Source organism: Pleurodeles waltl, chromosome 7 (assembly GCF_031143425.1).
Source record: "Pleurodeles waltl isolate 20211129_DDA chromosome 7, aPleWal1.hap1.20221129, whole genome shotgun sequence".
Classification (NCBI taxonomy): domain Eukaryota; kingdom Metazoa; phylum Chordata; class Amphibia; order Caudata; family Salamandridae; genus Pleurodeles; species Pleurodeles waltl.
Genome location: NC_090446.1, coordinates 152,358,640 through 152,384,671, shown reverse-complemented (window position 1 = coordinate 152,384,671; position 26,032 = coordinate 152,358,640). Strand labels below are relative to the sequence as shown.

The window sequence follows — 26,032 nt, the reverse complement described above, 5'->3', positions numbered from 1 at the left end:
ATTAGGTGGAGTGGGTTAGACTGGAGTTAAGTGGGGTAGGTTTCAGCAGAGTGTGGTTGAGGGGAGTGCGGTAGATTGGAGTGGAGTGTGGTAGAGTGGAGTAGATTGGGTGGACTGGAGTGGGGTAGATTGCAGTTGGTCGGGTAGATTGGGTTGCAGTAGAGTGGGGTAGATTGAAGTGGGGTAGATTGTGGCAGACTGAAGTGGGGTAGATTGGAGTGGAGTGGGAGTAGAGTGGAGTGGGGTTGCTTGTAGTACAGTGAGGTAGATTGGGGTAGATTGTATTGGGGTCGACTTGAGTGGACTAGATTGGTGTGGAGTGGGTAAGAGTGAAGTGGTGTGTACTGGAGAGGTAAGGAGGTAGATTGTTTTAGACTGAAGTGGGGTAGACTGTGTTAGATTGGAGTGGGGTACATTGGTGTGGAGTGGGATAGACTGGGGTAGATTGGAGCAGGGTGGATTGGGGTATATTGTGGTGGAATTTGGTAGACTGTTGTGGAGTCGGGTAGACTGAGGTAGTTAGCAGTGGAGTAGGGTAGATTGGAGTAGGGTGGAATGGGGTAGACTGGAGTGAAGTGGGGCAGAGTGCATAGAGTAGGTGGAATAGTTTACGGTGGACTGGGGTAGATTTGAGAGGAGGGGGTAGATTTGACTGATTTCGGAGAGATTATGTAGACTGATCGAGTGGAGAGGTGTAGATTGGAGAAGAGTAGGGTAGACCGGCGTAGAGAAGGGTAGGCAGGTTAGAGGGGATTGACAGGTGTGGAGTGGAGGGGGGCGGATTGGAGTTGGGAAGATTGTAGTGGAGTAGATTGTAGTGGAGTAGTCTGGAATGGAGTAGGGTAGATTGGAGTTGGGTGGGGTGGACTGGTGTAGATTGGGTAGTGTGGGGGTAGATTGGCATGGGATGGGGTAGACTGGGGTACACTGGAGTGAGTGAGGTAGATTGGGGTAGAGTGTAGTAGAGTGTGGTAGACTGGAATGGGGTAAATTGGAGTGGGTTGGGGTAGACTGGTGTGGAGTGGGGTAGATTGGGAAGACTGAGTGGAGTAGACTGGGAAGACTAAAGTGGATTGGGGTAGAATGGGGTAAATGTGAGAGGAGTGGTGAAGGTTTGGGTGGGGTAGATTAGGTTAGAGTGATTGGGGTGGAGTGGGGTAGACAGGTGGAGTGGAGTTTGTTGCATTGAAGTGAGGTACATTATAGTGTAGTGGAGTAGAATGAAGTGGGGTAGAGTGGAATGTTGTAGATTGGGTGGTGTGGGGTAGATTAGAGTAGGGTACACTGGGGTACAGTGGAGTGAGGGGGTAGAGTGGAGAAGAGTATGGTAGACTGGAGTATAGTAAATTGGATTGGGTTGGATACATTAGGGTGATTTAGGGTAGATTGGAGTGGGGTGTATTGGTGTAGATTGTAGTGGAGTATGGGAGAGTGGAGTAGATTGGGAAGAATTAAGTGGATTGGAGTACAATGGGGTAGATTAGAGAGGAGTGGTGAAGGTTCGGGTGGAGTGGGGTGGGGTAGATTGGGGTACAGCAGAGGTCTTCAAATTTTTTGATGCCGAGACACCCCTGTCAAAAATGTTTAGGCTTAAGGGCCCCACCCATCAAAGATTTCTAGAACCAGGTACTCATCAACAACCATGAATGCCCCCAATTCCCACAGCAAATCATTTTTACGATGGGTAAATTATATTAAACAGTGCTTAGGAAACCAAGGGTTAGTGGGTGACTGTGGCTCGGAGTCAGATGCTTACCACACAGTTCAAACAAAACAGCTCCAAATATAATTACCCAAAAATGCACAATGGTACTTTATTTTCCACGAACAAAATTTAATTTGACAAAACTTATTTGGATGATAACATCTTTCTGAAGTAATGTGATGGGTGTGCCGGTTTTTCTCCTGATAGGTTGTTGCACCGCATCAGTAACAGTTGAACACCCCAATATGGCAATAAGCAACAAAAAGGTGACCAGTCCAGATTTGCAAAGGGCCTTCTACTGGGTGGCAACATGTGTTGCTGCTTTTTAGTAACTTTTGAACCATTTGAGCTACAAACAATTTGTTTGTTAAAATCAGCAGATCATGCGCATTTGATGGGCTATGTGGCAAATGCTGCAAATTTATAATTATGCCAAAATCGTCGTGGCTGCACAATTACATAATTCCAGTGGCCCTGGGTATATTGGCTGTAATGCATGGGCTGCAACTTTAGTGCACGGCATCCGAGGAGAACCATATTATAATTCATGGGATGAGGACGGCTTGGGTTTTACAGCTGCATGGGAACTGGTGGTTGCTGAACGTCATTCATCATAATTAATACATACTATTTACAATCATTAATGATGAACTGTAAGGTCCAAGTAGTATACTTTCTTTATTCCAGGGAAGGAAGTGGTCCCGTAATCTTCTTTCGCACTGTTTTTCTGAAAAGGTTTTTATTTTTAACATTATGAAAAGAGACACTTCTATTTTTTTTTTAAACGGACTCCTACTACTGTTGTTTACTTCAGTTTTCAGGTCTTTAGCCACCAGATAGGTAAATATAAAATAATGAGCAGCTTAAATGAAAAATAAATAAAAAGTTGTTTTTCAGTGGGAAATGCACTTCAGTACATTATGAATCCTTTATTAGTTAATGCACTGCAAAGGTCTGTGTGTAACCAAAGAGCTACAGAATTAGATCTTGGTTGGTGCAGTGGAGAATAGTGACTTGTGTATTTTTAGTGCTATGAGGTCACAGCCTGTGACAATACACACAGTATAAGATAGACTGCTACAAAATGTGCAAACAGTTTTGCAATAAAGTGGTGCTTCTGAAATATAGATTTTAGTAATACCCAGATTGTATGTAATACTATTTTTTCTTCATAACTCTCCCTTCAAACCCACCGCAGGGGTAGTAAGCAACACGTAAATAGAATTACAATTAAAAGCACACACTTCTAAGCCCAGTTGTTAACTCTTTGCAATACCACTCAAATAGAGTAAATCTTTCTCATCAATCAATCATGGGTTTGTAAAGAGCGGCTAATCACTCATAGGGTATCAAGGCGCTGAATGTAGTTGTGCTGCTCAGTCGAAAAGCCAGGTGTTGAGGTCCTTCTTGATGATGAGGTCTGCCTGAGCTTGAGGGGAAGTGTGTTCCACATTTGGGCTGCGAGGTAGGAGAAGGATCTTCCTACTGCTGTACTTTTCCAGATCTTGGGGACGGCTGCAAGGGCGAGCTGAGAGGAGTGGAGACATCTGTTGTGTACGTAGAAGGTAAGGCAGTGGTTGAGGTATGCGGGTCCTATATTGTGAAGTGCCTTGAAGGTGTGGATTAGGAGTTTCTATGTGATGCGCCAGTTCACTGGGAGTCAGTGCAGGTCTCTGTGGTGGGAGGACATTTGGCTGTGACAGGAAATGTCCAGGATGAGTCTGGCTGCTGCTTTCTGGACACTTTGTAGGCTTGATTGAAGTTTCTTGGTAATGCCGGCATAGAGTGCATTGCCTTAGTCCAGTTTGATGTTGATGAGTGGGTGGGTGACAGTCTTCCTCGTGTTGGGGGGAATCCATTTGAAAATCTTCCGCAGGAGACTGAGGATGTGGAAGCTATAGGAGGTGACAGCATTAACTTGGCGGGTCATCAATAAAGAGGAGTCCAGGATGATGCCCCAGTTGCGTGCATTATCAGTGGTGGTGGGGGCGTTACCCAGAGAAGTGGGCCACCAGTAGTCATTCCAGGAAGAAGGGGTGGAGCCGATCACTAAGATCTCTGTCTTGTCTGAGTTAAGCTTGAGGCAGATGGACTCCATCCAGGTGGCGACTGCTCGCATCTTGTTGTGGAAACTCCTCTTGGCTTGCGCAGAGTCCTCAGACAGGGAGAGGATCAGTTGGGTGTTGTTGGCGAAGGAGACTATGTTTAGCTCTTGTTTGTTGGGGATTTTAGCGAGCGGGCCATGTAGATGTTGAAAAGCGTTGGGCTGAGTGAGGATCCTTGAGGCACTCCGTAGTAAGTGTCTTTTTGTTCGGATGTGAATGGTGGTAGTCTGACCCTCTGTGTTCTGATCCAGTTCAGAGCTTTGTCTCGGATGCCGGCGTTGTGTAGTCTGTTGCAGAAGGTGGAGTGGGAGACGGTGTCAAATGCAGCGGAGAGGTCAAGGAGGATGAGTGCAGCCATGCGTCCACAGTCCAGTAAGATGTGTATGTCAACAGTGGCTTCTAAGAGCGCGGTTTCCTTGCTGTGGTTGCTTCTGAACCTGGAATGGGAAGGGTCTAGGATACGGTGTGTCTCGAGGAACTTGTGAGTTGGTGGATAATGGCTTTCTCCGTTACCTTGGCTGGGAAAGGGAACAGAGAGATGGGTCTGTAGTTCTTCAGCTCCCTCGGGTCGGCGGCGGGTCTCATCACAAAGCTTCCAGTGATTTGATCTGTTAAAGCCAGTACAGGCTCCCAAGCATCCTTTACATTCGTAGATTACCCTTTATTTTTGCAGATTAACTCATAGCACACATTTGGCATGAAGGCTTGTTTAGCTGCCTGCCCTGTTACGGTTTCACAGTACAGGAGACTAATTAAATGACTCTTCAGCGGAAGCATTTAAACTAAAGGAATTACCAGTCCCGGGACAGTTGTCTTTTTACAAAATGAAGAGCAAACCTTTTTGATTTCAAGCAGAAGTGAGGATGGGAATGCATGCTTCCTGCCCATGACTCCAAAGCCCCCCGGGAGGTGGTGCTCCACAGACTGAAGACTTCTGGGTTAGAGTGAGTGGGATAGACTGGAGGGCAGTGGATTGAAGTGGGGTAGATTGGAGCAGGTGGATTGTGAAGTGGGATAGACTGCATCGCAGTGGACTGGTGTAGATTGGAGTGGGGAAACTGGGGTAGATTGGAGTGGGGTGGGCAGAATGTGGTGAAGTGGAGTAAGCTGGGTAGATTGGGATAGAGTGGAGTACTGTGTGGTAGATTGGGGTGGGGTACATTGGAGTGTATTAGGGTAGACTGGGGTTGAGTGGGTTAGATTGGAGTGTGGTACAGTGGAGTGGGGTAGAGTGGGGTAGAGTGGAGTAAAGTAGATAGGGTGGATTGGAGTGGGGTAGATTGGCATGGAGTGGGGTAGACTAGAGCAGAGTGTACAGTGGGGTAGATTACAGTGGAGTGGGATAGAGTGAAGTGGGGTAAATTGGAGGGAAGCAAGTTAGAATGGGGTGGAAAGGGTGGATTGGGGTTCACTGGGGTGTTGTGGACTGAGAGAGTGGGGTAGTTTGTGGAGATTGCAGTGGAGTAGACTGGGGTAGGTTGGAGTGGAGTAGTGTAGACTGAAGTGCAGTGGGGTAGACTAAGTGGTGTGGGGGTACAGTGGAGTAGATTTTAGTGGAGTGGGGAAGGCTGGAGTGTTGTGTGGGAGATAGGGGTGGAGTGAAGTGAGGTAGATTGGAGTGGGGTATATTGTAGTGAAGTGGAGTGAGGTACAGTAGAGTGGAGTGGGGTAAGTGGTGTGGAATGGAAGGGCGTAGCGTGGAGGGGTGTAAAGTTGAACGGTCTAGAGTAAAGTGGCATAGAGTAGAATGGCTCATTGCAGAGTGGAGTGGCATTTCGTAGAGTGGCATGTCGTGGAGTCGAGTGATGTGGAGTGTCGCAGACTGGAGTGGCATAGTTTAAAGATCACTCCTTCACTCCTTTTTTTACTTCTTTATTTTCCAAAAAGTTTACAATGTGAAATCTCCATCAGAGCTTCCCTGCTCTTCAGCTCCTCTTTTCTCCTTTCTCCCCATTCCATCTAACCTCACAGCTTACCTCATTACATTCCAATTCACCTCTACCATTGAACATGCTATTCCCATAAGTTATCTTCACACGTAGATAGGGTGGATTGGATGGGGTAGATTAGAGTGGAGAAGGGTAGATTTGGGTGTAGTTGAGTCGAGCAGATTGGAGTGGGGTAAATTGTGGTAGACTGAGTAAGAAAGACTGGAGTTGAGTAGGGTAGACTGGAGTGGAATGGGGTAGACTGGAGTGGAGTGGAAAGGGATAGATTGTGGCGGAGTGGAGATTGTTGTAGAATGGGATAAACTGGAATGAAGTGGGGTAAATTGAAGTGGGATAGACTTGGCTGAAAAGATGTACAATTGGGGTGAAGTGGGGTAGATTGTAGTGGGTGGACTGCGGTAGATTGTAGTGGGTTGGATTTGGGTAGAGTGGAGTGGGTTAGATTAGAGTGAGGTTGGGTAGACGGGGTGGGGTGGGGTAGAAGGGAGTTGCTGAGTGAGGTGGATTGAAGCAGGATAGATTGGAGTAGGGTGGGGTAGACTATCAGAGAGGAGTGCAGTAGATTGGAGTGAAGTAGATTGCGATACAATGAAGTAGGGTGGATTTGGGTGGGGTAGACTGGGTTAGATAGGAGTGGAGTGGAGTAGACTGGAGCTTAGTGTAGTAGATTGGAGTGGGGTAGATTGGAGTGGGGGTAGAGTGGAGTGGGGTAAATTGGAGTGAAGTAGGGTAGACTGGAGTGGGGTAGACTGAGCTGGAGTGGAGTGGTGCAGAGTGGGGTAATGTGGATCGGAGAGTAATGGAGTGGGGTAGATTGGAATGGAATTGGGTAGACTGGGGTAGATTAGAGTGGAGTAGGGTAACGTGGATTGGGGTAGAGTGGGTTGGTGTAGATTCGGTGGAGTGGGGTAGATTGGGTGAAGTGGGGTGGATTGGAGATGGATTTGGGAAGATGGATGGGGTAGATTTGAGTAGAGTGGAGTAGTGTATGGTAAATTTGGGTAGACTGGAGTGAAGAGGGGTAGACTGGGCTGCAATGGAGTGGGGCAAGGTAAAGTGGAGTGGGGTGGATTGGGGTAGATTGGAGTAGAGTAGGTTAGACTGAAGTTGAGTGGATAGATTGGGATGTGGTAGGGTGGGGCAGAGTAGAGTGGATAGGGTAGATTGGAAGTGTGGTAGATACAGGAGGTAAGAGTGGCATGGGGGATAAACTGGAGTGGATAGGATATTGGAGTGGAGTGGGGTAGACTAGAGTAGATTGGGTTAGAGTGGGGTAGGATAGGGTGGATGAGATAGGGTAGATCTGAGTGAGGTAGATACAGGCAGATTGGAGTGGGACAGACTGGAGTGGTAGGTTATGGTAGACTGTGTTGTGTATACCGGGGTAAGTTGGAGTGGCATGGGTTAGATTGGAGTGGAGTGAATATTGGAATGGAGTGGGGTAGACTGGGATGAAGTGGAACAGATTGGAGTGGAGTGGGTAGATAGAAGTGGAGTGTGGTGGATTGGGATAGGAGTGCAGTGGGGTAGATTGGAGTGGGGTAAACTGGTAGAATGAAGGGGTAGATTGGAGTGGAGTGGGATAGAGTGAAGTAGGAAGACTGTGGGTGGAGTGGGTTACACTGGGGTTGGGTGGGTGGATTGGGGTTGATTAGAGTGTAGTAGTTTAGGACAGACTGGATTGGAGTAGGGTAGAGTGGAGTGGGGTAGACTGTGGTATACTGGAGTGGACTGGAATGGAGTGGGGAAAACTGGAGTAGAGTGGTGTAGATTGGGGAAGAGTGAAGGGGCTGGTGTAGAGTGAAGTAGGGTAGATTGGAGTGTGGTTGACTGAGATAGATTGGAATGGAGTGGGGTAGCCTGGAGTGGATTGGGGTAGTCTGGGGTAGATTGAGTGGGGTAGGGAGGGCTATAGTGAACTGCGGTATATTGGAGTGGGGTAGACTGGGCAGAATGGAGTGAGACAGATTGGAGTAGAGGGGGATAAATTGTAATAGGGTAGCGTGGAATGCAGTGTAGGAACGTAGAGTCGAGTGGCATAGAGTGATGTGCCGTGGAGTGAAGTGGAATGTCGTAGAGTGTCAGAGTGGATGGCCGTAGAGTGGAGTGACATGTCTTGGAGTGATGTGGAGTGTCAAAGAGTGGCATGACATGGAGTGGAATGTCATAGAATAGAGTGGTGTGGAGTAGATTGTTGTAGTGTGGAGTGGTGTAAAGTGGAGTGGCCTAGTATGGAGTTTTCATGGAGTGGTGGCGCAATACCTTTACAAACAACACATTTCCATTTGAAATGACCATTACATATGCACATACATACAGTTTTACTGCGCATAAACGATAGTGTGCAGAAATGTCATCACCAAGAGAATTGATGTGTTTTGAACGTATTCAAATATTTGTTTCCACTACACTTCAGAATTATAAAACGTGCCTCATTTGGACTTTCCTAATTCTGACATATTCTGAAATATCAGCACAGTTAATTTTTGTTGTGTGCTAGAAAAAACATGGTACAGCCTCTCCTCTCACATGGGTACACAGCAGGACTGTCACATAAATTCTCTCATTTTGAAGCCAGAGAAAGAAAAGTAAACACAAGCTCCTTCAGAAGACAGAGCCTGACATTTGACCTGCGTCTTTAAATGCACAGCAAATGCAACATGATAAGAACAAGACTTAAAGGCCTGTTTACTGAAAGCAAGTACTCTGAAGAATACAGTAAACAGGCAATGCTCCATGGGAAGGAAGAATTCAAGCTGAACAGCCTAAAACAAATAAAGCCAGCAAAGGAAAATGGAAAACAAGCAACAGTGAGTTACAAACCAAAAAGCCAATGGTAAGAATTGGGTAAAATGCATTCCCAGGGTAGTTTTCAGATTGCCCACAAGAAGTCGTTAGCAAATGACTGTCTGGTAGGTTTCAACCTAATAATGACTGGTTGCTCAAATGGCTACATTGGAATTAAGACAGTGCCATTAGCTCAGCTACTGCTCACTGAAGCAAAAGGTGGCCTGTTTACGTATTCTTAAGCACTGATCATACCATGTCAAATGTAACCTGACCATAGTGAAGCAAATCAAATGGGAATATTAGTACAAGTCTTCTACTTGAGAGTCGAAAATATATTCCAATTTTTGTTGTTCTTTTGCTGAAGGAACGCGTTCATCAAACTTCGAGCCAAAGACGTTCTGGAACCTTTTATTGATTGTTATGACACTCAATGCAGGGCAAAGCACATCAATCTTTTTAAAAGGTCCTCAGTCACTTTATTGTTAGGGTGATAGAGAACCCAAGTTTGGTGCTTGTGGTGTAACAAAACAGATTTTACGTTCAATTTCAGCCCTTAAAAGGGAAGCCCTATAATAGCATTCCCCCTCAACCTTGTTAATTAAGGTCTGATACATTTGCTGTGTTATGGTAGCCTTATAAAGGCAGATGGATGAAGGTGTTGCTTCATAGGTGGCTTTATACGTCATGCTTAGTGCTTTATATCATGTTGGTTTTCCACTTAAGTGCCAATGGTGCTTTGTAAGAACACCAGTGCTGTAAGTGGGAAGCATCCCGAACCACGACTCCAGAAGAACGAAGTCATGAACAACAAAAGCAGAACAACACTTTCATTAACCACGACTTTGTTCTTTTGTTCCTTAACCACGCATGTGCTGAACAACGCACATGCGTGATAAGGCTCAGAAGAAGATAGTTGGATTCTGAGGAGGACGCGGTCAGGTAAGTGGGGCTGGGGTAGTTTAGGTTTTAGGGAGTGTGGGGGGGGTCGTATTAGTTTTAGGGGCTGGGGGGTCGGGGTAGTTTAGGTGTTGGGGGGGTCACAGTAGTTTTAGGGGTGGGGTGGGGGAGATCCGGATATTTGTAGGTTTTAGGAGCAGGGTGGGGGGTTGGGCTTGTTTAAGTTTTAGAGGGGGTGGGGGTTGTGGTAGTCAGGTAAGTGGGGCTGGGGCAGGGTAGTTTATGGGGCAGGGGTACTTTTGATTTCTTAGGGGCGGGATGGGGGGGGTCGGGGTAGTTTTAGGGGTGGGGTCAGGGTAGTTTAGGTTTTAGGGGGGTGAGGGGGTCGCATTAGTTTTAGGGGTGGGGTATTTTTTTTAGTTTTTGGGGCAGGGATGGGTGGTCTGGGTAGTTTAGGTTTTAGTGCGGGTAAAGGTTGCAGTAGTTTTAGGGGCTGGGGTGGGAAGTTGGGGTAGTTTAGGTTTTAGGGGCAGGAGTGGGGAGTCGAGGTAGTTTAGGTTTTAGGGGGTGGGGGGTTGCCGTAGTTTTAGGAACGGGTGGGATGTTGGGATATTTTTAGTTTTTAGGGGTAGTTTTAGGGGTGGGGTGGGTGGACGGATAGTTTAGATTTTAGGGTGTCTGGTATGTTTAGTTTTTCGGGGTGGGGTCGGGGTAGTTTAGGTTTTAGGGCGATGGGAGTTGCTTAGTTTCAGGGGCGGGGTGGTGGGTCGGGGTATTTTTACTTTTATGGGGTAGTTTTTGGGGCGGGGTGGGGGGGGTCAGGTTGTTTAGGTTTTAGGGGGTCGGGTTGTGGTAGTTTTAGGGGTGGGGTATTTTTTGTTTTTAGGTGTGGGGGTCAGGGTAGTTTACGTATTAGGGAGGGTGGGGGGTCACAATAGTTTTAGGGGCGGGGTCGGGTACTTATAGTTTTTAGGGGGTGGAGACTCGCAGTAGTTTTAGGGTGGGGTAGTTTAAGTTTTAGGGGTGGGGATCGGGTTAGTGGGGTAGAATTGTTTTTAGGGCTAGGGGTGGGAGGGTGGGGTGGTTGGGGTACGATTGTTTTAGGGGTGAGGGTTCGCATGCTGGAACCACACATGCCTTTACCAGAAATGCCTTTACAATGAACAATAGTTGTTAAGGCATTCGTGGTAAAGGCGTTCGTGGTAACAATGCAGTCATTGTTCCGACCGCATAGTTTAAGCATGCGTAGTTCCAGTATTCGTGGTTACGACTTATATTTGTTGTGAGTAGATGGGAGTGTGACACAGGACATGAAGCATAAATGTGGCCAGCAAATCAAGGAACCCACTGCCTAGTTGGTGGTAAATTAGCCTACATTAGAGCATGAGGACATGGTTGGCAGCACATAAGGATGCAGGGGATAGAACACAGACTAATTAGTAGTAGCACCACTGCAGTGGCTGAGCTGTGTTCACAAGGGCTGCTGTGTGTGTATTGACATGAGTTCAAACCTCTACACGTATACTTAAAAGTGTTAGATGCATGACCACTACTTACCCCAGACACGCTTTGTTAGAAACTCTCCCAGGAAGTAAAGAGGAGCCATGACCACAATGGAAACTGCAAAAAACACTGCCATTCCCACAGAGTCGAGTTTTTCCAAGATGGGGTACACCCAAATTCCAGACGCATAATGTATCCACAACAACCTACAAAAAACACATTGATATATTTTCAATAGTACTCCACTGGGCAAAATCAATGCATGTGGCATTTCTACCAGGTGGAAAATTTTGCATGAGTAAATCATTCTGAAATATGCATTTGCATGACTGACTTGTTTTCCTTCACTAGGGAAAATAGTTTTCTTCGGGTGGCGGTTCATGTATTCTTGCTTTTCACAGTAGTAATTTGCATTTGGTTTGACAGTAGAAAAGTACGTATGCCTTCCTACCCAACTTCCAGGTGTGTTTGGCAAACTGTCTATTAAGTAACTACTGACAGTTTTTTGCACTAGATTACTCCGCACCGAGTTGCCATTGGACGTGTGCACTGCAGCTGATGAAAACTGTAGACCGTTAACCTGTGATTACGTTTATGCCGCACTGCTTTGTTCCATGAACTCATGACTGTCATTACTAATACATTTAGAAACAATAACATTCTATGAATGCCTGATATGACCAACAGTATCCTTTGTGCATGTTGTGCCTTGTAAAGTTTCAGTTGTCGTTCTGGGCCAAAGTTATAAGCAGTGATAAACAAGCATTGGGAAAGTCCATAGGTCTATCTTTAATGAGCTACTGCATGCAAACATTATTCGATTTATACCCAGCCTTTTTTAATGCTGCAGGAGAGTAACTCCAAAATCAGTGCTTAATTTGTGCTTGTTTCCAGTGCGGAGCACCAGCGCTTATTTTTGAGGGCCGGTGCTTAATTTTCGGCCTCAAGCATTTATTACGCGCATAAGACACATATGGGAAAGATGGAGGAAGAGAAAAATGAAAAAGTGTCACAAAGGGAGAAAGCAGAAAGCTGCAAGAGTGAGCGGAATGGACAGGGAGAGGCTGTAAATGGATTAAAGAGGCCCGAGATGGCTTCAGCATTACGCTGCCTCAGTATTCCGGGCTCGCACATTTAATTGCAGCTGCAGCGTATTTAAGAGGAGAGCTCTGGGCACGGGTTACATTTTTATTTACAAATTAAGGAAGGTGCAAAATACGTATGAAACAAAATGGGGGAGACAGCACCACTGCAGAAAGATTATCTTGACTGCCAACCCTATATCAGTAGGAGAACTGGTGTAACAGAGGGCAATCGCACTGCATCAAAAACACACAGGGCGTTAAAAGCAAAGAGCACTGAAGTCACTTGCATTTCTTTTTTAGCCAGGATTATTTCATGCCTGGCTAATACAGATGATGGTCGTCTCATATTTCAGAGTATACGACATTTTTAAGTCTACATTTCAAACAGACTATCTAACAAGTGCTAAATACTATTTACAACAGAATGTCCGGTTCATATATTTCGTACTGATTCTAAAACGTTGTCTTTACAACACAGCCAGCACAATGAAACGGATGTCTAAATAGTTTTTTTTTTTTTTAATGTTAGGTCAAGTTAGACTTTATTATAACAAGTAGAACATGAATACGTCAACATCATTAACACATACATCTTATTTGAATGTTTTCCGTTCAAATACAATGAAATAATGCGTCCATTACTTACGTTATTTATTACTCCTAGTCCTACTCCCTCGCCTTCCTTGTAACCAATGAGCCTCCCTGCATCCCCGTAGACCCTCCCTTCCCCTTAAGCCCCCTCCCCCACCCGACCACCTCCTGTTCAAAAACAAGCCCAAGTAGCAACTCAGGCGGTCCGTACCGGGAGGGCGGGAGGGAGGGAGGGAGGGAACGGAAAGGAAGGCGAGGGAGTAGGACTAGGAGTAATACCATTAACGTAAGTAATGGACGCATTACCTCCCGTCCCTCCATCGCCTTCCTTGTAACCAATGAGACATAGCAAGAGAAACCAGGAGACAGACACTGAGTTGCAAAAAGTTTAATCACAACCAACAAGGACCACCACATAGCCACCCCCCTATTACATCATAGAGGACAAGACACGGCGACCCAATACCGACTCCAAACTGCCCAAGTCCGCTAGTCTGTAATGACGAACAAAGGTGAAGGTGAGGCCCAAGTAGCGGCCCTGCAAATTTCCACCAAAGAAGCACCCTGAAGCTCCGCCACTGTAGCAGCCACACCCCTGGTAGAACTGCCCTGAATCCCTTGGGGTAGAATCACCCCCTTCAAAGAATAAGCCATCAATATCAGAGAGCGAATCCACCGACTCAAGGAAGCCGTGGACGGTTTTTCCCCTTTCCGAGCCGGACCGAAATTCACAAATAGAGAATCACCTTTCCGAAAAGGAGCAACCACCTGCAGATACTCCAACAAGGACCGAAGCACATGCAAAGCATGCAACCGAACCTCCTCATCCGAGGAAGGTTCTGGACAAAAAGAAGGAAGGATAACCTCCTGGCGAGCATGGAAAGACGAATTCACCTTGGGAACAAATTAAGGAACCGGGATAAGCACCATCCGATCCGGAAAAACTTTACAAAAAGGAAAGGAGCAGGCCAAGCCCCCCAAATCCCCCAAACGGTGGGCCGAAGTAATGGCCACCAGAAAAAAAGTTTTCAAAGACAGATGACGCAGGTCACAGGAACCCAGAGGTTCAAAGGGAGACATAGTCAAAGCATCCAACACCAAAGAAAGATCCCAGGAAGGAAATGACCGCACCGGACGAGGAAACAAGTTAAGATGACCTTGGAAAAACTGAGGCATCAAATGACCCTCAGACAGATTACGCCATGGACCCCTAAAGGCCTGAATCGCCGCCCACTGCACCCTCAGGGAAGCCACAGACAAACCCAACTGGGCTCCATCCTGTAAAAATTGCTTCACCTCAAATAGAGAAGCAGACGTAGGATCAAACCCATGTCGGAAACACCAAAAAGAAAAAACCTTCCACTGCTGACCATAAGACAGCAAAGTGGAACGCCGTCGGGAAGCCAGTAAAGTAGAACTCAAAGCTACCGGAACCCCCAAACCCGTCAAACCCCGTTGTTCAACTTCCAGGCCATCAAGTGCAACCGCCTCAACGACCCCATCGGGAGGCAAGGAAACTCCAGAGGCGACGGACAGAGAGGAAGAGTCCACACGTGATCCGCAGCCATCAACCGAAGCAACAGAAACCAATTTACCCAAGGACAAATGGGGCACGATCAGGAGAACCCTGGCCTTCAGAAGACGCACCGTCACCAGAAACGCACGGAGCAACTGGAAGGGCGGGAAAACGGTCAAAAGACCCTGAGGCCAAGGACACGACATCCCATCCACCACCCAAGCTCGAATTAGAGCTATTAGTGCTGTAAAGATTTGTAAAATGCAGCGCGATTGCTCTATGTGGAAAATAAACAGATAAAGTAGTCCAGACACCGTGCTGAAAACATCGAGCCTTGTATGTTTTTAGTACTTTACCAGTGCTGTGTAGGTGGGCTAAACACCGGAAAAGGCATGACGTATGCATGCCTTTTAACAAATGAAAGCAAGTGGATTTTAAAAGGCAAGCCCACAAACCAATGTAAGTGACTGATGTGACATGGGTGTGGTTTGAAGCCCAAAGAGAGATTACAGAATGGGACGGAGCGCTTTGCGCTCGCCCATAGAATGGGGCTGCAGTAGCTTATTTAAGCAATATCTTACTATAAGACATTTATATGACAGCCACATGGTTATTGTAACTACGCCATAGATACTCATGCAAGGTTATAGGCACGGGTGAGACAAAACATGCTTAAACTTTTTTCTTTGTCGACCCACACGTCATATCCCTCCTCCACTAATATGTGATAGTGCTATAAAATCAGTGCACAGCATTTGAATCTACGTTTTAGTCCAGCCCAAAGAAATGTCCAATTCACTCGGTCAAATGCTTTGGCAGTGGCAGCTATAGATTACCACAGTGATGCATTTACTTGAGTTAAATGAAATAATTCCATTAGCCTGTATACAAATTCACATACTTGCCTAGGTGGAATACATCCTTTTTTATGATTATTTAGCGGTAGTTTAACACCTTATTTGTACTCTTGGCTAGCGGAGTGGGACGCACCCCGGAATCTGGAAGTACCACTTCAAAATCTATGGCGTAGCCATTGTCCACAATGTCCAGCACCCAACGATCGCTGACACTCTCCCGCCACACGGAAAGAAAGTGCCTCAGCCGTCACCCAACCAGCCCTATGCCAGGCCCACAATGATTTTCAGGACCCCTTCTTGAACCCACCCCGGCTTGGAGGGGCAGACTTCTTAGGAAAAAAACGGGGCTGAAAAGGACGTTTCCTGACAGAAAAAGATTTGGAATCCATTTTGGGAGAGGAGCGGGAATGTTTCCTCCAACCCTTGCCAGAAGAAGAACCACCTTTGTAAGGCAAGGCGTGTTTCCTCTCCTTAAAGGCCTTCGAAAGCATGGAAGGTAACTGATCACCAAATAAATTACGCCCCTCAAAAGGCAGTTTCAGGAGAGCAGATTTCTCCCCAGGATCTGCCTTCCACATCCTCAACCAGAGGGACCGACGAGCCCCAATCAAAGCTCCTGATGCCGGAGCCGAAGTACGGACCACATCAGAAGACATGTCCGTCAGCAACCTGGCCTGTTGTTCCATAACAGCCAGAAGTTCCGAGCGCTCCGCACCTTCCTGAACAGCCACCGCCAGCTTGTCAAAATCCTGCACCAAAGATTGTGCCGAATAAGCAGAAAAAATACCTGCTCTGAGGGCCAAATTATCCGCCGCAAATGCCCTCTTAAGACCAAAATCCACCTTACGGTCAGTGGCATCAGCAGGTACACAATCCTCCGGATTGACCGCTGTCTTGCCAATCAGAGTCGCCAGAATGGAATCTAGTTTAACTGAGGGTGGCAACACATCTTCCCCTTCCAGCAAGTACAGTTTCTGAAGGAACCGTGGAACCTGCGACTTGTCCACGTCCTTCCACTCCCGGAGTACCATATCCTTCACAGGGCCCTGAAAAGGCATGGCAAACCTCGAAGGTGTTTGATACTGAGGGAACAAGTGCGAATCCGTCCCAGTAGTTTGAAAAACAGGAAAACCTAAATTGCCCCGTACATGAGACATCACCTCCCACATCTCTTCCCTGGAGACATATTTCCCACCAGAAGAAGTTAGACGGTGCATCATCATCATCACAAGAAGAGGACCCTTCCGCCGCCCCAGGAGGACGGGCAGTCGAAGAACGTCCAGGCCTGGCCACCCCTGCTTGGAGAGCACGAGACACAGCCACCTCAATCATGTCCTGAACCTCTTCTCTGGATATGAGAGGTGTAGAAGCCCCCACCGGCCCTTGGTGACCCCCAGGAGTGGAGAGGGGAACCTCAACATCCTCCCCTGATGAAGAGGAAGATGAAACAATCCTTCGTCTCTTAGCAGGAACCTTCGGCATAATTCAAACAATCAATGCAAGCCAGAGGTACCAGCCCCCCTAAAATAAAGGAGAAAGCCCCCCCTTAAAAAAAATAGTAGCAAATGAAAAGGCAGTAACAATTAGCCCCCAAACTACTAAAACGTGGGCAGAATGCCCGTCCTACCGCAAGAAACGCAGAAAAATCACAACCGGCACATCAGCTCGTTCCTGCGAGCCGAAGATCTGGAAGTTCAGCACCAGTCGCAAAGAGCCGACCAACCTCGTCAGCCGACTCCCAGGACGCGTCTCCAAGGCAGCAACGCCTGCCTCTCGAAGACGCGACCGCCAGGAACCCTCAACGAGGAGCTCCGCCCCTCGAGGAGAGTGAAGCCGATGACCCCCAGGCCCCGCCGTGGAGGAAGAAGAAGGTAAGTCTAGCGGGGATAGGCAAAAAAGAACAGGAGGTGGTGGGGGTGGGGGGTTTTAAGGGGAAGGGAGGGTCTATGGGAGGCAGGGAGCCTCATTGGTTACAAGGAAGGCAAGGGAGGGACGGGAGGTAATCCATGTTACATCATGGCCACTGCAGTTCAATGATTTTCTTTCAGCTTTCTTGGTCTAGTCTAGGGATAGCCTAAGATGTCTCGCAAGCCTTGGAATCAAAAAAGTAATATATAAAATAAACGTATATGGTCGGCGGGGAAGGAGGGGTAGAGTCGGCTCTGACTACCTGTTGTTATAGTCAACGATCATTCATATCTTGCTTGTGCCTACCGCAGAGAAAAGCATGAGGCAACAGGTCTGCCCAATTCAGCCATCAGCTCTTTCGCACTGTGAGTGACGCAAACTGGCGCACTTCAGTGCCAGGGATGGTGAGACAATATTGTTTCATTTCCTCTCTATACCCTTTACTATTTATTTAATCATTTTATGTCTTTAAACTGTGCCCTCACATTACAGTAACAGAAAGCCATGGTACATTTTTTCTGCATTATATTTTCCTGTGCTGTGCAGTAAAACTCAGAATGTGTACTAAACAAATTTTAACTATACTTGCCTGCTAGGAAGCGTCTACAATCCTATTTTAAAAATATGCAATAAATTGTGAAATTTTCTAAAGCTAAAAATGTTATTGCAAGAACATACAACATTAAAGTGGCAGCATATTTTCTTTTTTTGTGGCTCAAGCTTGTAATAAAACATAAAAATGCTTGTTGGAATAGTTTTCAATCACAAATGTGTCATACCTCACATTCTTCAGCGCTTGGTGTGTTGTATAAACAGACTCTTGCTACACTCAGCAACATCTCACTGCTATTGTTGGCAGGTTTATAATCTACACGCCATTTTTGGCTTGAAGTAATTTGCTTTATGAACTGTTTTTCTTCTAGAATGTTCTTTTGCTCCCATTTCAGGAGCGCTGCTGCATCTCTGTTATACTTAAAATATAACTCTTCCAGGACACACAGATGACCAGCATGATGAAAAAACTGACAGCAAGGGTACCCTGCATCCTGCTATTACTCTAAGTCAGTGGTCTCCAAACTTTTTAATGCCACGCCCCCCCAGTTGAAAATAAAAATCATTGCCCCCCCTCAGAATTTTTCACAATTATTTTATAAAGATGGCAATGTTTAAATATGTCTAGACCTATTTAAACAATGTAGTTAAGCACTATTACTTTTTTTTTAAAATGCAATAACATGCTTCTGCTTAAAACAAAGTCCTGTTATCTGTATAACGCTTCTTTTGGTCAGCCTCTGGCGCCCCCCCCCCCCCCAGATCAATTGAGGCCACCCAGTTTGAAGACCTCTGCCATAAGGACTCAGAAGCCCCCAGTGCTTAATTTGTAAATATAAAGGTGTTGTTGCCCAGAGAAAACAGGGGGCTACTGTTTTCAAACGTGGAGCACAGAATACTGAGGCAGCGTAATCCTAAAGCCATCTCGGACCTCTTTAATCCAATTGGAGCCACTCCCTGCCCCTTCAGCTCACTCTTGCAGCGTTCTTCCTTTCTGACGCTTTTTCTTTTTTCTTTTCCTCCGCCTTTTCCATATGTGACATTTGCTGGCAATAAATGCCTGATGCAGAAAACTAAGTGCCAGCCCTCAACAATAAGTGCTGGTGCCCCGCACTGGAAACCGCCGGCTCAAATTAAGCACTGAAGTACCCTAATGTGCTTTGAACTCTTTGTAAACATGTCATTGGCATTTGGTGTATGTTTAAGTTTAATAACAAGGCCAGACACAGGAATCGTGTTAAAGTAAACTAATGTAACCTGGGAGCTCTGTAATGACATGTTCAACATTGTAGCGCCAAGGAGGACTGACACCGCTCGTTTCTTGTTTGGATATCGAAATGATTTGCTTTGGAAGGTCCTAATCTGCCACCAAACCTAATAATTGCAAAAGTGATCACTGACATAGTAGTTGATACTGGCAAACAAGTCCACGGCTGAAAGATGATAATGGAAGACCTACTTTTATCAACAGAGGGCGGATTGAACACTTGCACGTTAGGCTTCAAGCAGTAATCACAAGAGTTAAACTGTATGTTAGAGAAGATCAACAGCAAGAAATTGGAGACAAGTAGATAACAGCACTAAGCTGTCTATTAGTATGGAAAACTAAGGCTGATATTGACCAGCATTTCATTAGAGCTATATTTGCCCCTTCTAGCAATACGAAAACATAGAATGACAACCAGATTGAACCTATCTTTCTTGACTACCTTAAGGATATATATATCTTCAGCTGTACAATATGCAAGAAGCTATTGCAATAGATAGCTTAGTCCTGCCTTAGCTCAACCTTGTGCAACAAGAGGCAGATAAAAGAGCTTATCTTTACTGATAAGGTAGGTCAGGGATACCTTGCACAAAAACTAGAGTTGTCTGGTAGCTTGAGAGAATCCAGAGGCACCAGCACCTTACTGTTGAAACCACCAAAACACTATAAAAAGAAAACATACAGTCGAGCCTTCTTAGGTATTGCTTCTAGAATATGGAACTCCCTGCCCCCTGAAATCGGAATGAATCCTTTAATGGCCTCTTTCACGAAAGAAGTTAAAATGATACTGGTGAACAAATGTATGCTGTAATCTCATGTTCTCTATTCGTCTGGACTTGGAGGTGATTTTTTTGTAGACTCTGTCTCACCTAGCTTTCACTCTTGATTATTCTGTAGTTTATGCCACCTGTATGTTGAACATTTGTAAAGAGCTCTGATACTCGGAAGAGTCATGTTCGCGCTATATAAAACATTATAAACAAAAATAATATAAGAGACTGAAAAATAAGATGATGGCAGACTCAGATGGTCTCCCCTCTGAACTACTAAAATATGTGATGTATTTAACTGCACAAAAAAAGACATTCTTCTGGGAGAGGTGATACTGGTTTCTTGATTCTACGCCACCATAACTCTGATTCTCAAGTTTCATAAGGTTCCAACCAGATGTGAAAGGTACAGGCTCATATTGTGGCGTAATACGTTTCTCAGGCATTCTAGCCAAGAGTACAAATAAGGTGTTAAACTACCGCTAAATAATAATTAAAAAGGATGTATTCCACCTAGGCAAGTATGTGAATTTGTATACAGGCTAATGGAATGATTTCATTTAACTCAAGTAAATGCATCGCTGTGGTAATCTATAGCTGCCACTGCCAAAGCATTTGACCGAGTGAATTGGGCATTTCTTTGGGCTAGACTAAAACGTAGATTCAAATGCTGTGCACTGATTTTATAGCACTATCACATATTAGTGGAGGAGGGATATGACGTGTGGGTCGACAAAGAAAAAAGTTTAAGCACGTTTTGTCTCACCTGTGCCTATAACCTTGCATGAGTATCTATGGCGTAGTTACAATAACCATGTGGCTGTCATATAAATGTCTTATTGTAAGACATTGCTTAAATAAGCTACTGCAGCCCCATTCTATGGGCAAGCGCAAAGCGCTCCGTCCCATTCTGTAATCTCTCTTTGGGCTTCAAACCACACCCATGTCACGTCAGTCACTTACATTGGTTCGTGGGCTTGCCTTTTAAAATCCACTTGCTTTCATTTGTGAAAGGCATGCATACGTCATGCCTTTTCCGGTGTTTAGCCCACCTACACAGCACTGGTAAAGTACTAAAAACATACGAGGCTCGATGTTTTCAGCACAGTGTCTGGACTACTTTATCTGTTTATTTTCCACATAGAGCAATCGCGCTGCATTTTACATAGTGCGATCACGCTGTTTTTTTTTTTCTTTACAGCGCTAATAGCTCTAATTCGAGCTAATGCAAGACCCAATGCTTTTGGCATGATTGAAACTTGTGCCCACAAATGAACATTATAATTGAACAGTTTGGGCTACCTCTCTTGCTGTTGTGCGTTTGGATATAGGTGTTCCCTTTGTTTTGGGCGCATTAGATGCAAAAAAATATATATATTTTCTCTACTGCTTCAGTGTCTTTCATGTAATACATGAATGGCATCTTAACATCTAGTGTATGGAGAGCTGTTTCAACTTGCGTTCTTGATAGCTGGAAGAACGCAGTTAAGTAGAACTGATTTACGTGAAATCGTGACACCAGTTTGGAAACAGAGGGAGGATTGGTTCTCATTATAGTCAGATGTGTAATTTACTGCTCACAAAATACTGGTCACAATTTGTGACCAGTAAATCATTTTCTGAACTGACCTGTGTAAAAGAAGGCTGGTTTGGAAAAATTCAGATTCGAGTGGGTTCAAAATCCAACATATTCCATTAATATTCATAAGTTAGGTTGCAAAATGCAAATCACTCTCATTTGAGGCCATCAGAGCGTTGTTAGCCTGCTAAGGTCAGCAGACCACCATGCCTGTGATTGCCTTTCTTATTAAGGTAAACTTTTTTAAAAAATGCTCTTCCATTTACCATATTGTTTACTGTTGTTTTGTAAATAGGCCTTTTCTGTTTGGGATTTTTTTTCATCCCTTCTTTTGTTATTGTCGGTAGAAAGTACATGCTTGGCAGGCACACTGAATTGCGATAAGGATCACTGCCTACATTTGTTGATCACATGGTACGAGTAGTATCAATTTTATGGTATGCACATTTTCAGTATCACTTTACAAGGTCGAGGGTGTGGATACTTAGAAACGACGTCTGGGCATTTGTCATCTTTTGCTGCAAACAGGTTTATCTCTGATGATCCCCCATGCATTAAGGATTATATCTTCTATTTCCTGAGTTAACTGTGATTATTGGGATGCTCCTTCCTCTCTGCTTAACTTGTCTATCTCTATGTTTTGCTTTCACCTAATAGAAGTAGCTAGAGTCAAACCCAATTCCATCAACAACCTTTCCAAAGACTACCAGTTTCAGGGAGGCGACAGCCTACTGCGCAAATGCTGCAGGCATTCTACATTAAGTATACTGCAAATAAGCCTATGTTTTTGCTATATCCCTATTTATTGGGCTAGCTTTGAGAGTGGATAGGAATTTGTTCCCACTTGTTTTATTTGGGTAAAACATTGCAGTTATTTGCCTGTTTTGATGGAAAAGTATTCACTTCTACTTATGAATCAAAAGTTTGTTGAGAACTCTTGTTGTGTCCACTAGCCTCGGATCTTGAGTTTGTCCATGTGTGAACCCCATCCCATACCTGTTGCATTCATGGTGAATGTCAATGAGGTCACTCAGTGTGCAAAGTGCCTGCGTTTTGACACGTTTTCCTGGGACCACCATTACAGCTCCTTTGTACTTTGTTCGTCACAACCACTAGATCGTTCCAATCCACTGCTAAGTGTGACCACTGATGTGCGAGCCACCCCTATGTAGGTATCACATGAGGCCTCATTAGTGATATTAAGGAAATACAGTGAACTAGAATACCCAGTACTTTCATTACTGTCCTTATTGTCAAAGGCAATCTTGTTCTTCTAGTGCCAGATGTCTTTTCTTTGGTAATTCCATTGCCCTGGTTGCGTTTACCTCTTCTCCCAGGAACACCTTGTTCAGAGTGTACAGGAAAAGATATTTCTTCATGTAGACTGTTAACCCCAGTGAGTACAATGACCACATTAACCTGTTTATGCTACGATTACCCCAACCACAAACATTAGCTGTTCCTTGTTGATTGGGACGGGGATTTCCTACTGTAGGTTTGCTATTTTGAATCTTATTGTTCTGACATCTCTGTTTAGAAACCTTAGATCTAAAACGGAGCTCTGTGTTGTCTTACTTTGGAAAAAACAAATCAAAGCAAATGGAGTGAATTTCCATGTTGCATCCTTTTTGCATACTTTTATGGCATATTCTGTCTGACAATAGTTCTTGTGTCCCCTGTAGTAGAATGCCCTTTTAATCTTTTCTGTATGACTCTGGTGGTAGATGTGGTGGGTTGCATTCTAAGTCTCTGCAATAACCATGCTTTATTATGTTCAGTACCCACTAGTCTGGCAAGGTTTTCGGTCAGCCGTGCAGAAAAACGCTTATTCTGACCCTGACGGGAGTGATGCGACATGAGTCATTTGTTTTTCCCCTTGCCTCTGGGTGCCTGAACTTTTCCTCTATCTCTGGAGTGAATATATGCTTTATTTTGGCTTGTCAGCAAAATTTGAGAAGTAGGCTGATGCCTCCCCGAAGCTGGTGGCCTTGAAAATGTTTTCAATGGAATAGGGTTTGACTCTATTTACTTCTATTAGTAGCTGAGTCTCTTCTAACGGGACTCTTTGTTTGTAATGCTCCCATCTCTTTGGCAGTGTAAATAGACTTTTTAATTTGGTCTAGGGAAATATTCCACAACTCTTTCACATAAACATTCACCAGTGAAAGGTATGCTGATGAGGTGTGCCTGCATTTCAGGTCTGAAACCTGATATTCAGAGTCAGGAGTGTCTTCTGAGCGCTGTGCCTCTGTACATGTCTGTTGCCAGGTTTTAAGCAATAATTTGAAACAGCTTTCCCTTCCTGAACTACCTCTTTAGCCTTTTTCCTTAATTTCTGTGGGAGACGTGGAATTGCTGTGTATCTATTGAGACGTGCATCAGAGGTCACAATTCTCTGCTGAGTAGCTGTAAATGTCTTCCATTTGCTCCATACTTTGTCTAGTCTTTTGCCGACCTTTCAGCAGGCACAAAATACCTAATATATTTTGGGTTTGTGAGTATTTTATACATTTTGTCATCCAAAGGGTTATTGTATTAGATGATGCAGACTCCTAGAATTCCCCCCTTCCTTACTGAATAATGCTGGGTAGCATGGATATGTAAAGATGTTTTTCTCTTTATTGGTGCAGTGTTTAAAGTAGAAAGTAAGTTTCCTCTGTTGATTAACTGATTAGAAGTTTTGTATAGTGCAATACTAAAAGGGTGGCCTGGCACTGAATCAGACCCAGAAACCTCAACAGTTAACTGGCCAGTTAAAAGCGACAAGAGTTTAATTCATTTCAAAGCATTAGAAAATCCCTCTCACTTCTAAGATTGCGTGGCAGTTCATTATGGAGTAGAGTTTGGAGCCCTAGTAGTAAGAATCCTAGACGCCCACTCTGACTGTACTAATCTTAAAACAACCATAAGATTCTCAGTTGAGAAGACAGGGTCCCGGCAGGAAGATAGGGCTTAGTTTTAGATATAAATTAGGAGGCGTTCAAGCCGCACAAGGTATGCTGGCAAAAAAATAAATCACTGAAAGAAATGCAGTGGCGAATAGGAAGCCAATGTAATTGCACAAGGAGCAGTGAAGCGGAGTTCCAAGATGGTAATCAGAAATGAAAGAGTTGTAATTTGTGCAATCAATCTTATGTTGCTTTACCAAGTAAAAAAGGTATACACACATAAAAAGAATACCTGTTGTCAAGGGAGGAGGGAATGACAGCCTGTTCCACAGTTTTACAACAAGCCTGAGGAAAGTGACGTTAGTAAAATCAGCTAGAAGACATTTTGTACACTCAAATAGAAAAAGAACACGAGGAGTCTAAATAGACACCAAGGTTCTTTAGAGAAGCATATGTAATGGGGCTGAGGACCATGGTAGAAAGCCACCAACCAGAAGATCTGACTGAAGGCTTACCTTCCAGCACAAGTGCTTCAATTTAACCAGTGTTAAGTATTAGCCAGTTGTATACATCCAGCAGGTAACTTTGGCTAGACATGTACGAGCTGTAACACTGGCTGGATGTCATTGGTGTATGATATAAGTGATATGACATATGAGTGAATGAGCTGTGCACCAGGACTCAAGCTAGCCTGGCTGATGAGGAGTGATAACCCGAAACCGGTCCCAGATGTGTCTAGGGAGGACCTGGCTAGGCAGTTCAGGCTGGACTGTTCCCAGAGGGAGAAGGGTCAAGACTGATTTACATATGGCAGGGTCCAAACTGGGGTGGCATGCTGAGCAAAAGAACTATGGATTCAACCCAGATCTGTGACTGGGGGCGAGTGATGGAAAATTTTCAGAAATCCCTCCATCATCATGTTTTGTTGCTATGTTTGCCATAAGTAGCCAGGGTATGCCCAGGCATGGGTCCCTTGCCCGCTGTGCCACTCGACTGAAGCTAGCCTGGCTGATGAGGTGTGATACAACGAAATCAATCCCACAATGCTTGTTTCCAGTTCAGGGAGGACCTGGCGTGGCAGTTCGGGCGGACCTGTTCCAAAGGGCAACAGGGTCAAGACTGTTTTGCATATGGCTGGGTCCAAACTGGGGTGGCAGGGTGAGCAAAAGAACATTGGATTCAACCCAGATTTTTGACTGGGTGTAAGCGTTTGAAAAGTTTCAACACTCCATCTATCATCTTGTTGTGTTGCTATGAATGAGCTGGAGAAGCAGAATAATGTAAAGATTAAAAACAGTAGCACTCAGTCAAGGGCACTGAGGAACACCACCAAATAAGTAGCACATTCAGATTGTAAAAGGAGAAGGTGGATTGTCCAAGAATGATGTTGCAAAAAGGAAGGAAAACACTCCGTAACATTTGCATGTATGGCACCTAGGCGGGAAACCAAAACTGAATGAGAGACCGCAAAATACTCATAAATGCTTTTGTGAATCAGCCCCTTTATCACCAGTCCTTCCTTGCCAACTTGCAGTGGCACCTTGAGCAAAATCTAAAGCCAGTATTTTCCTTTACCCCCATCAAAAAACATAATGAAATGACCCAGAGGTTACAGATGGTCTCCTAATAAATATTCTCCCACTCCCTGTGGATGAAGTCCCCCAAGACAATATAGTCTTCTTTAGGTTTTCAGCGAGGTTATGATGAATTTCTAGGTCCTCCTCTCATGGTCGATGTTAGCTCTTTCTCAACCACGGTCTGTTGTGGTGGTCAGTGGTTTCGTGGTCAATGTTAAACCACTGCTCTTCCATTGCAGGACACTAGATTTTCTCTTTCTCACAGTTCTTCAACTATCCTTCTTTGTTTCTTTGATGTTGCATAGATGGGTTCGCCAATGCAAAGCGTCTCTCTTCCATCCGAAACCAAAGGAAGTAAAACAGATCTGAAGATGGCCATTAAGTACTGAGCAACCTGGCCTTACACTTGATGTCGTGTAAAATCATCTTGACTCCTGGGTTGAAGCCCACAAGAAAATATGTTTTACTTTTACACTAGTTTCCATGTCGGTAG

The 26,032-nt window shown here is 44.9% G+C and overlaps 1 protein-coding gene across 1 annotated transcript in view; it reads right to left on the bottom strand.

The window, feature by feature from the left end:
- Positions 1 to 26,032, bottom strand: part of LOC138303893 (androgen-induced gene 1 protein-like) — a 128,183-nt gene that overhangs the window by 15,098 nt on the left and 87,053 nt on the right. The window contains exon 5 of the mRNA XM_069243424.1: positions 11,004 to 11,155. Coding sequence (XP_069099525.1) covers positions 11,004 to 11,155 — 152 coding nt within the window. The remainder of the gene's footprint in view (positions 1 to 11,003; positions 11,156 to 26,032) is intronic.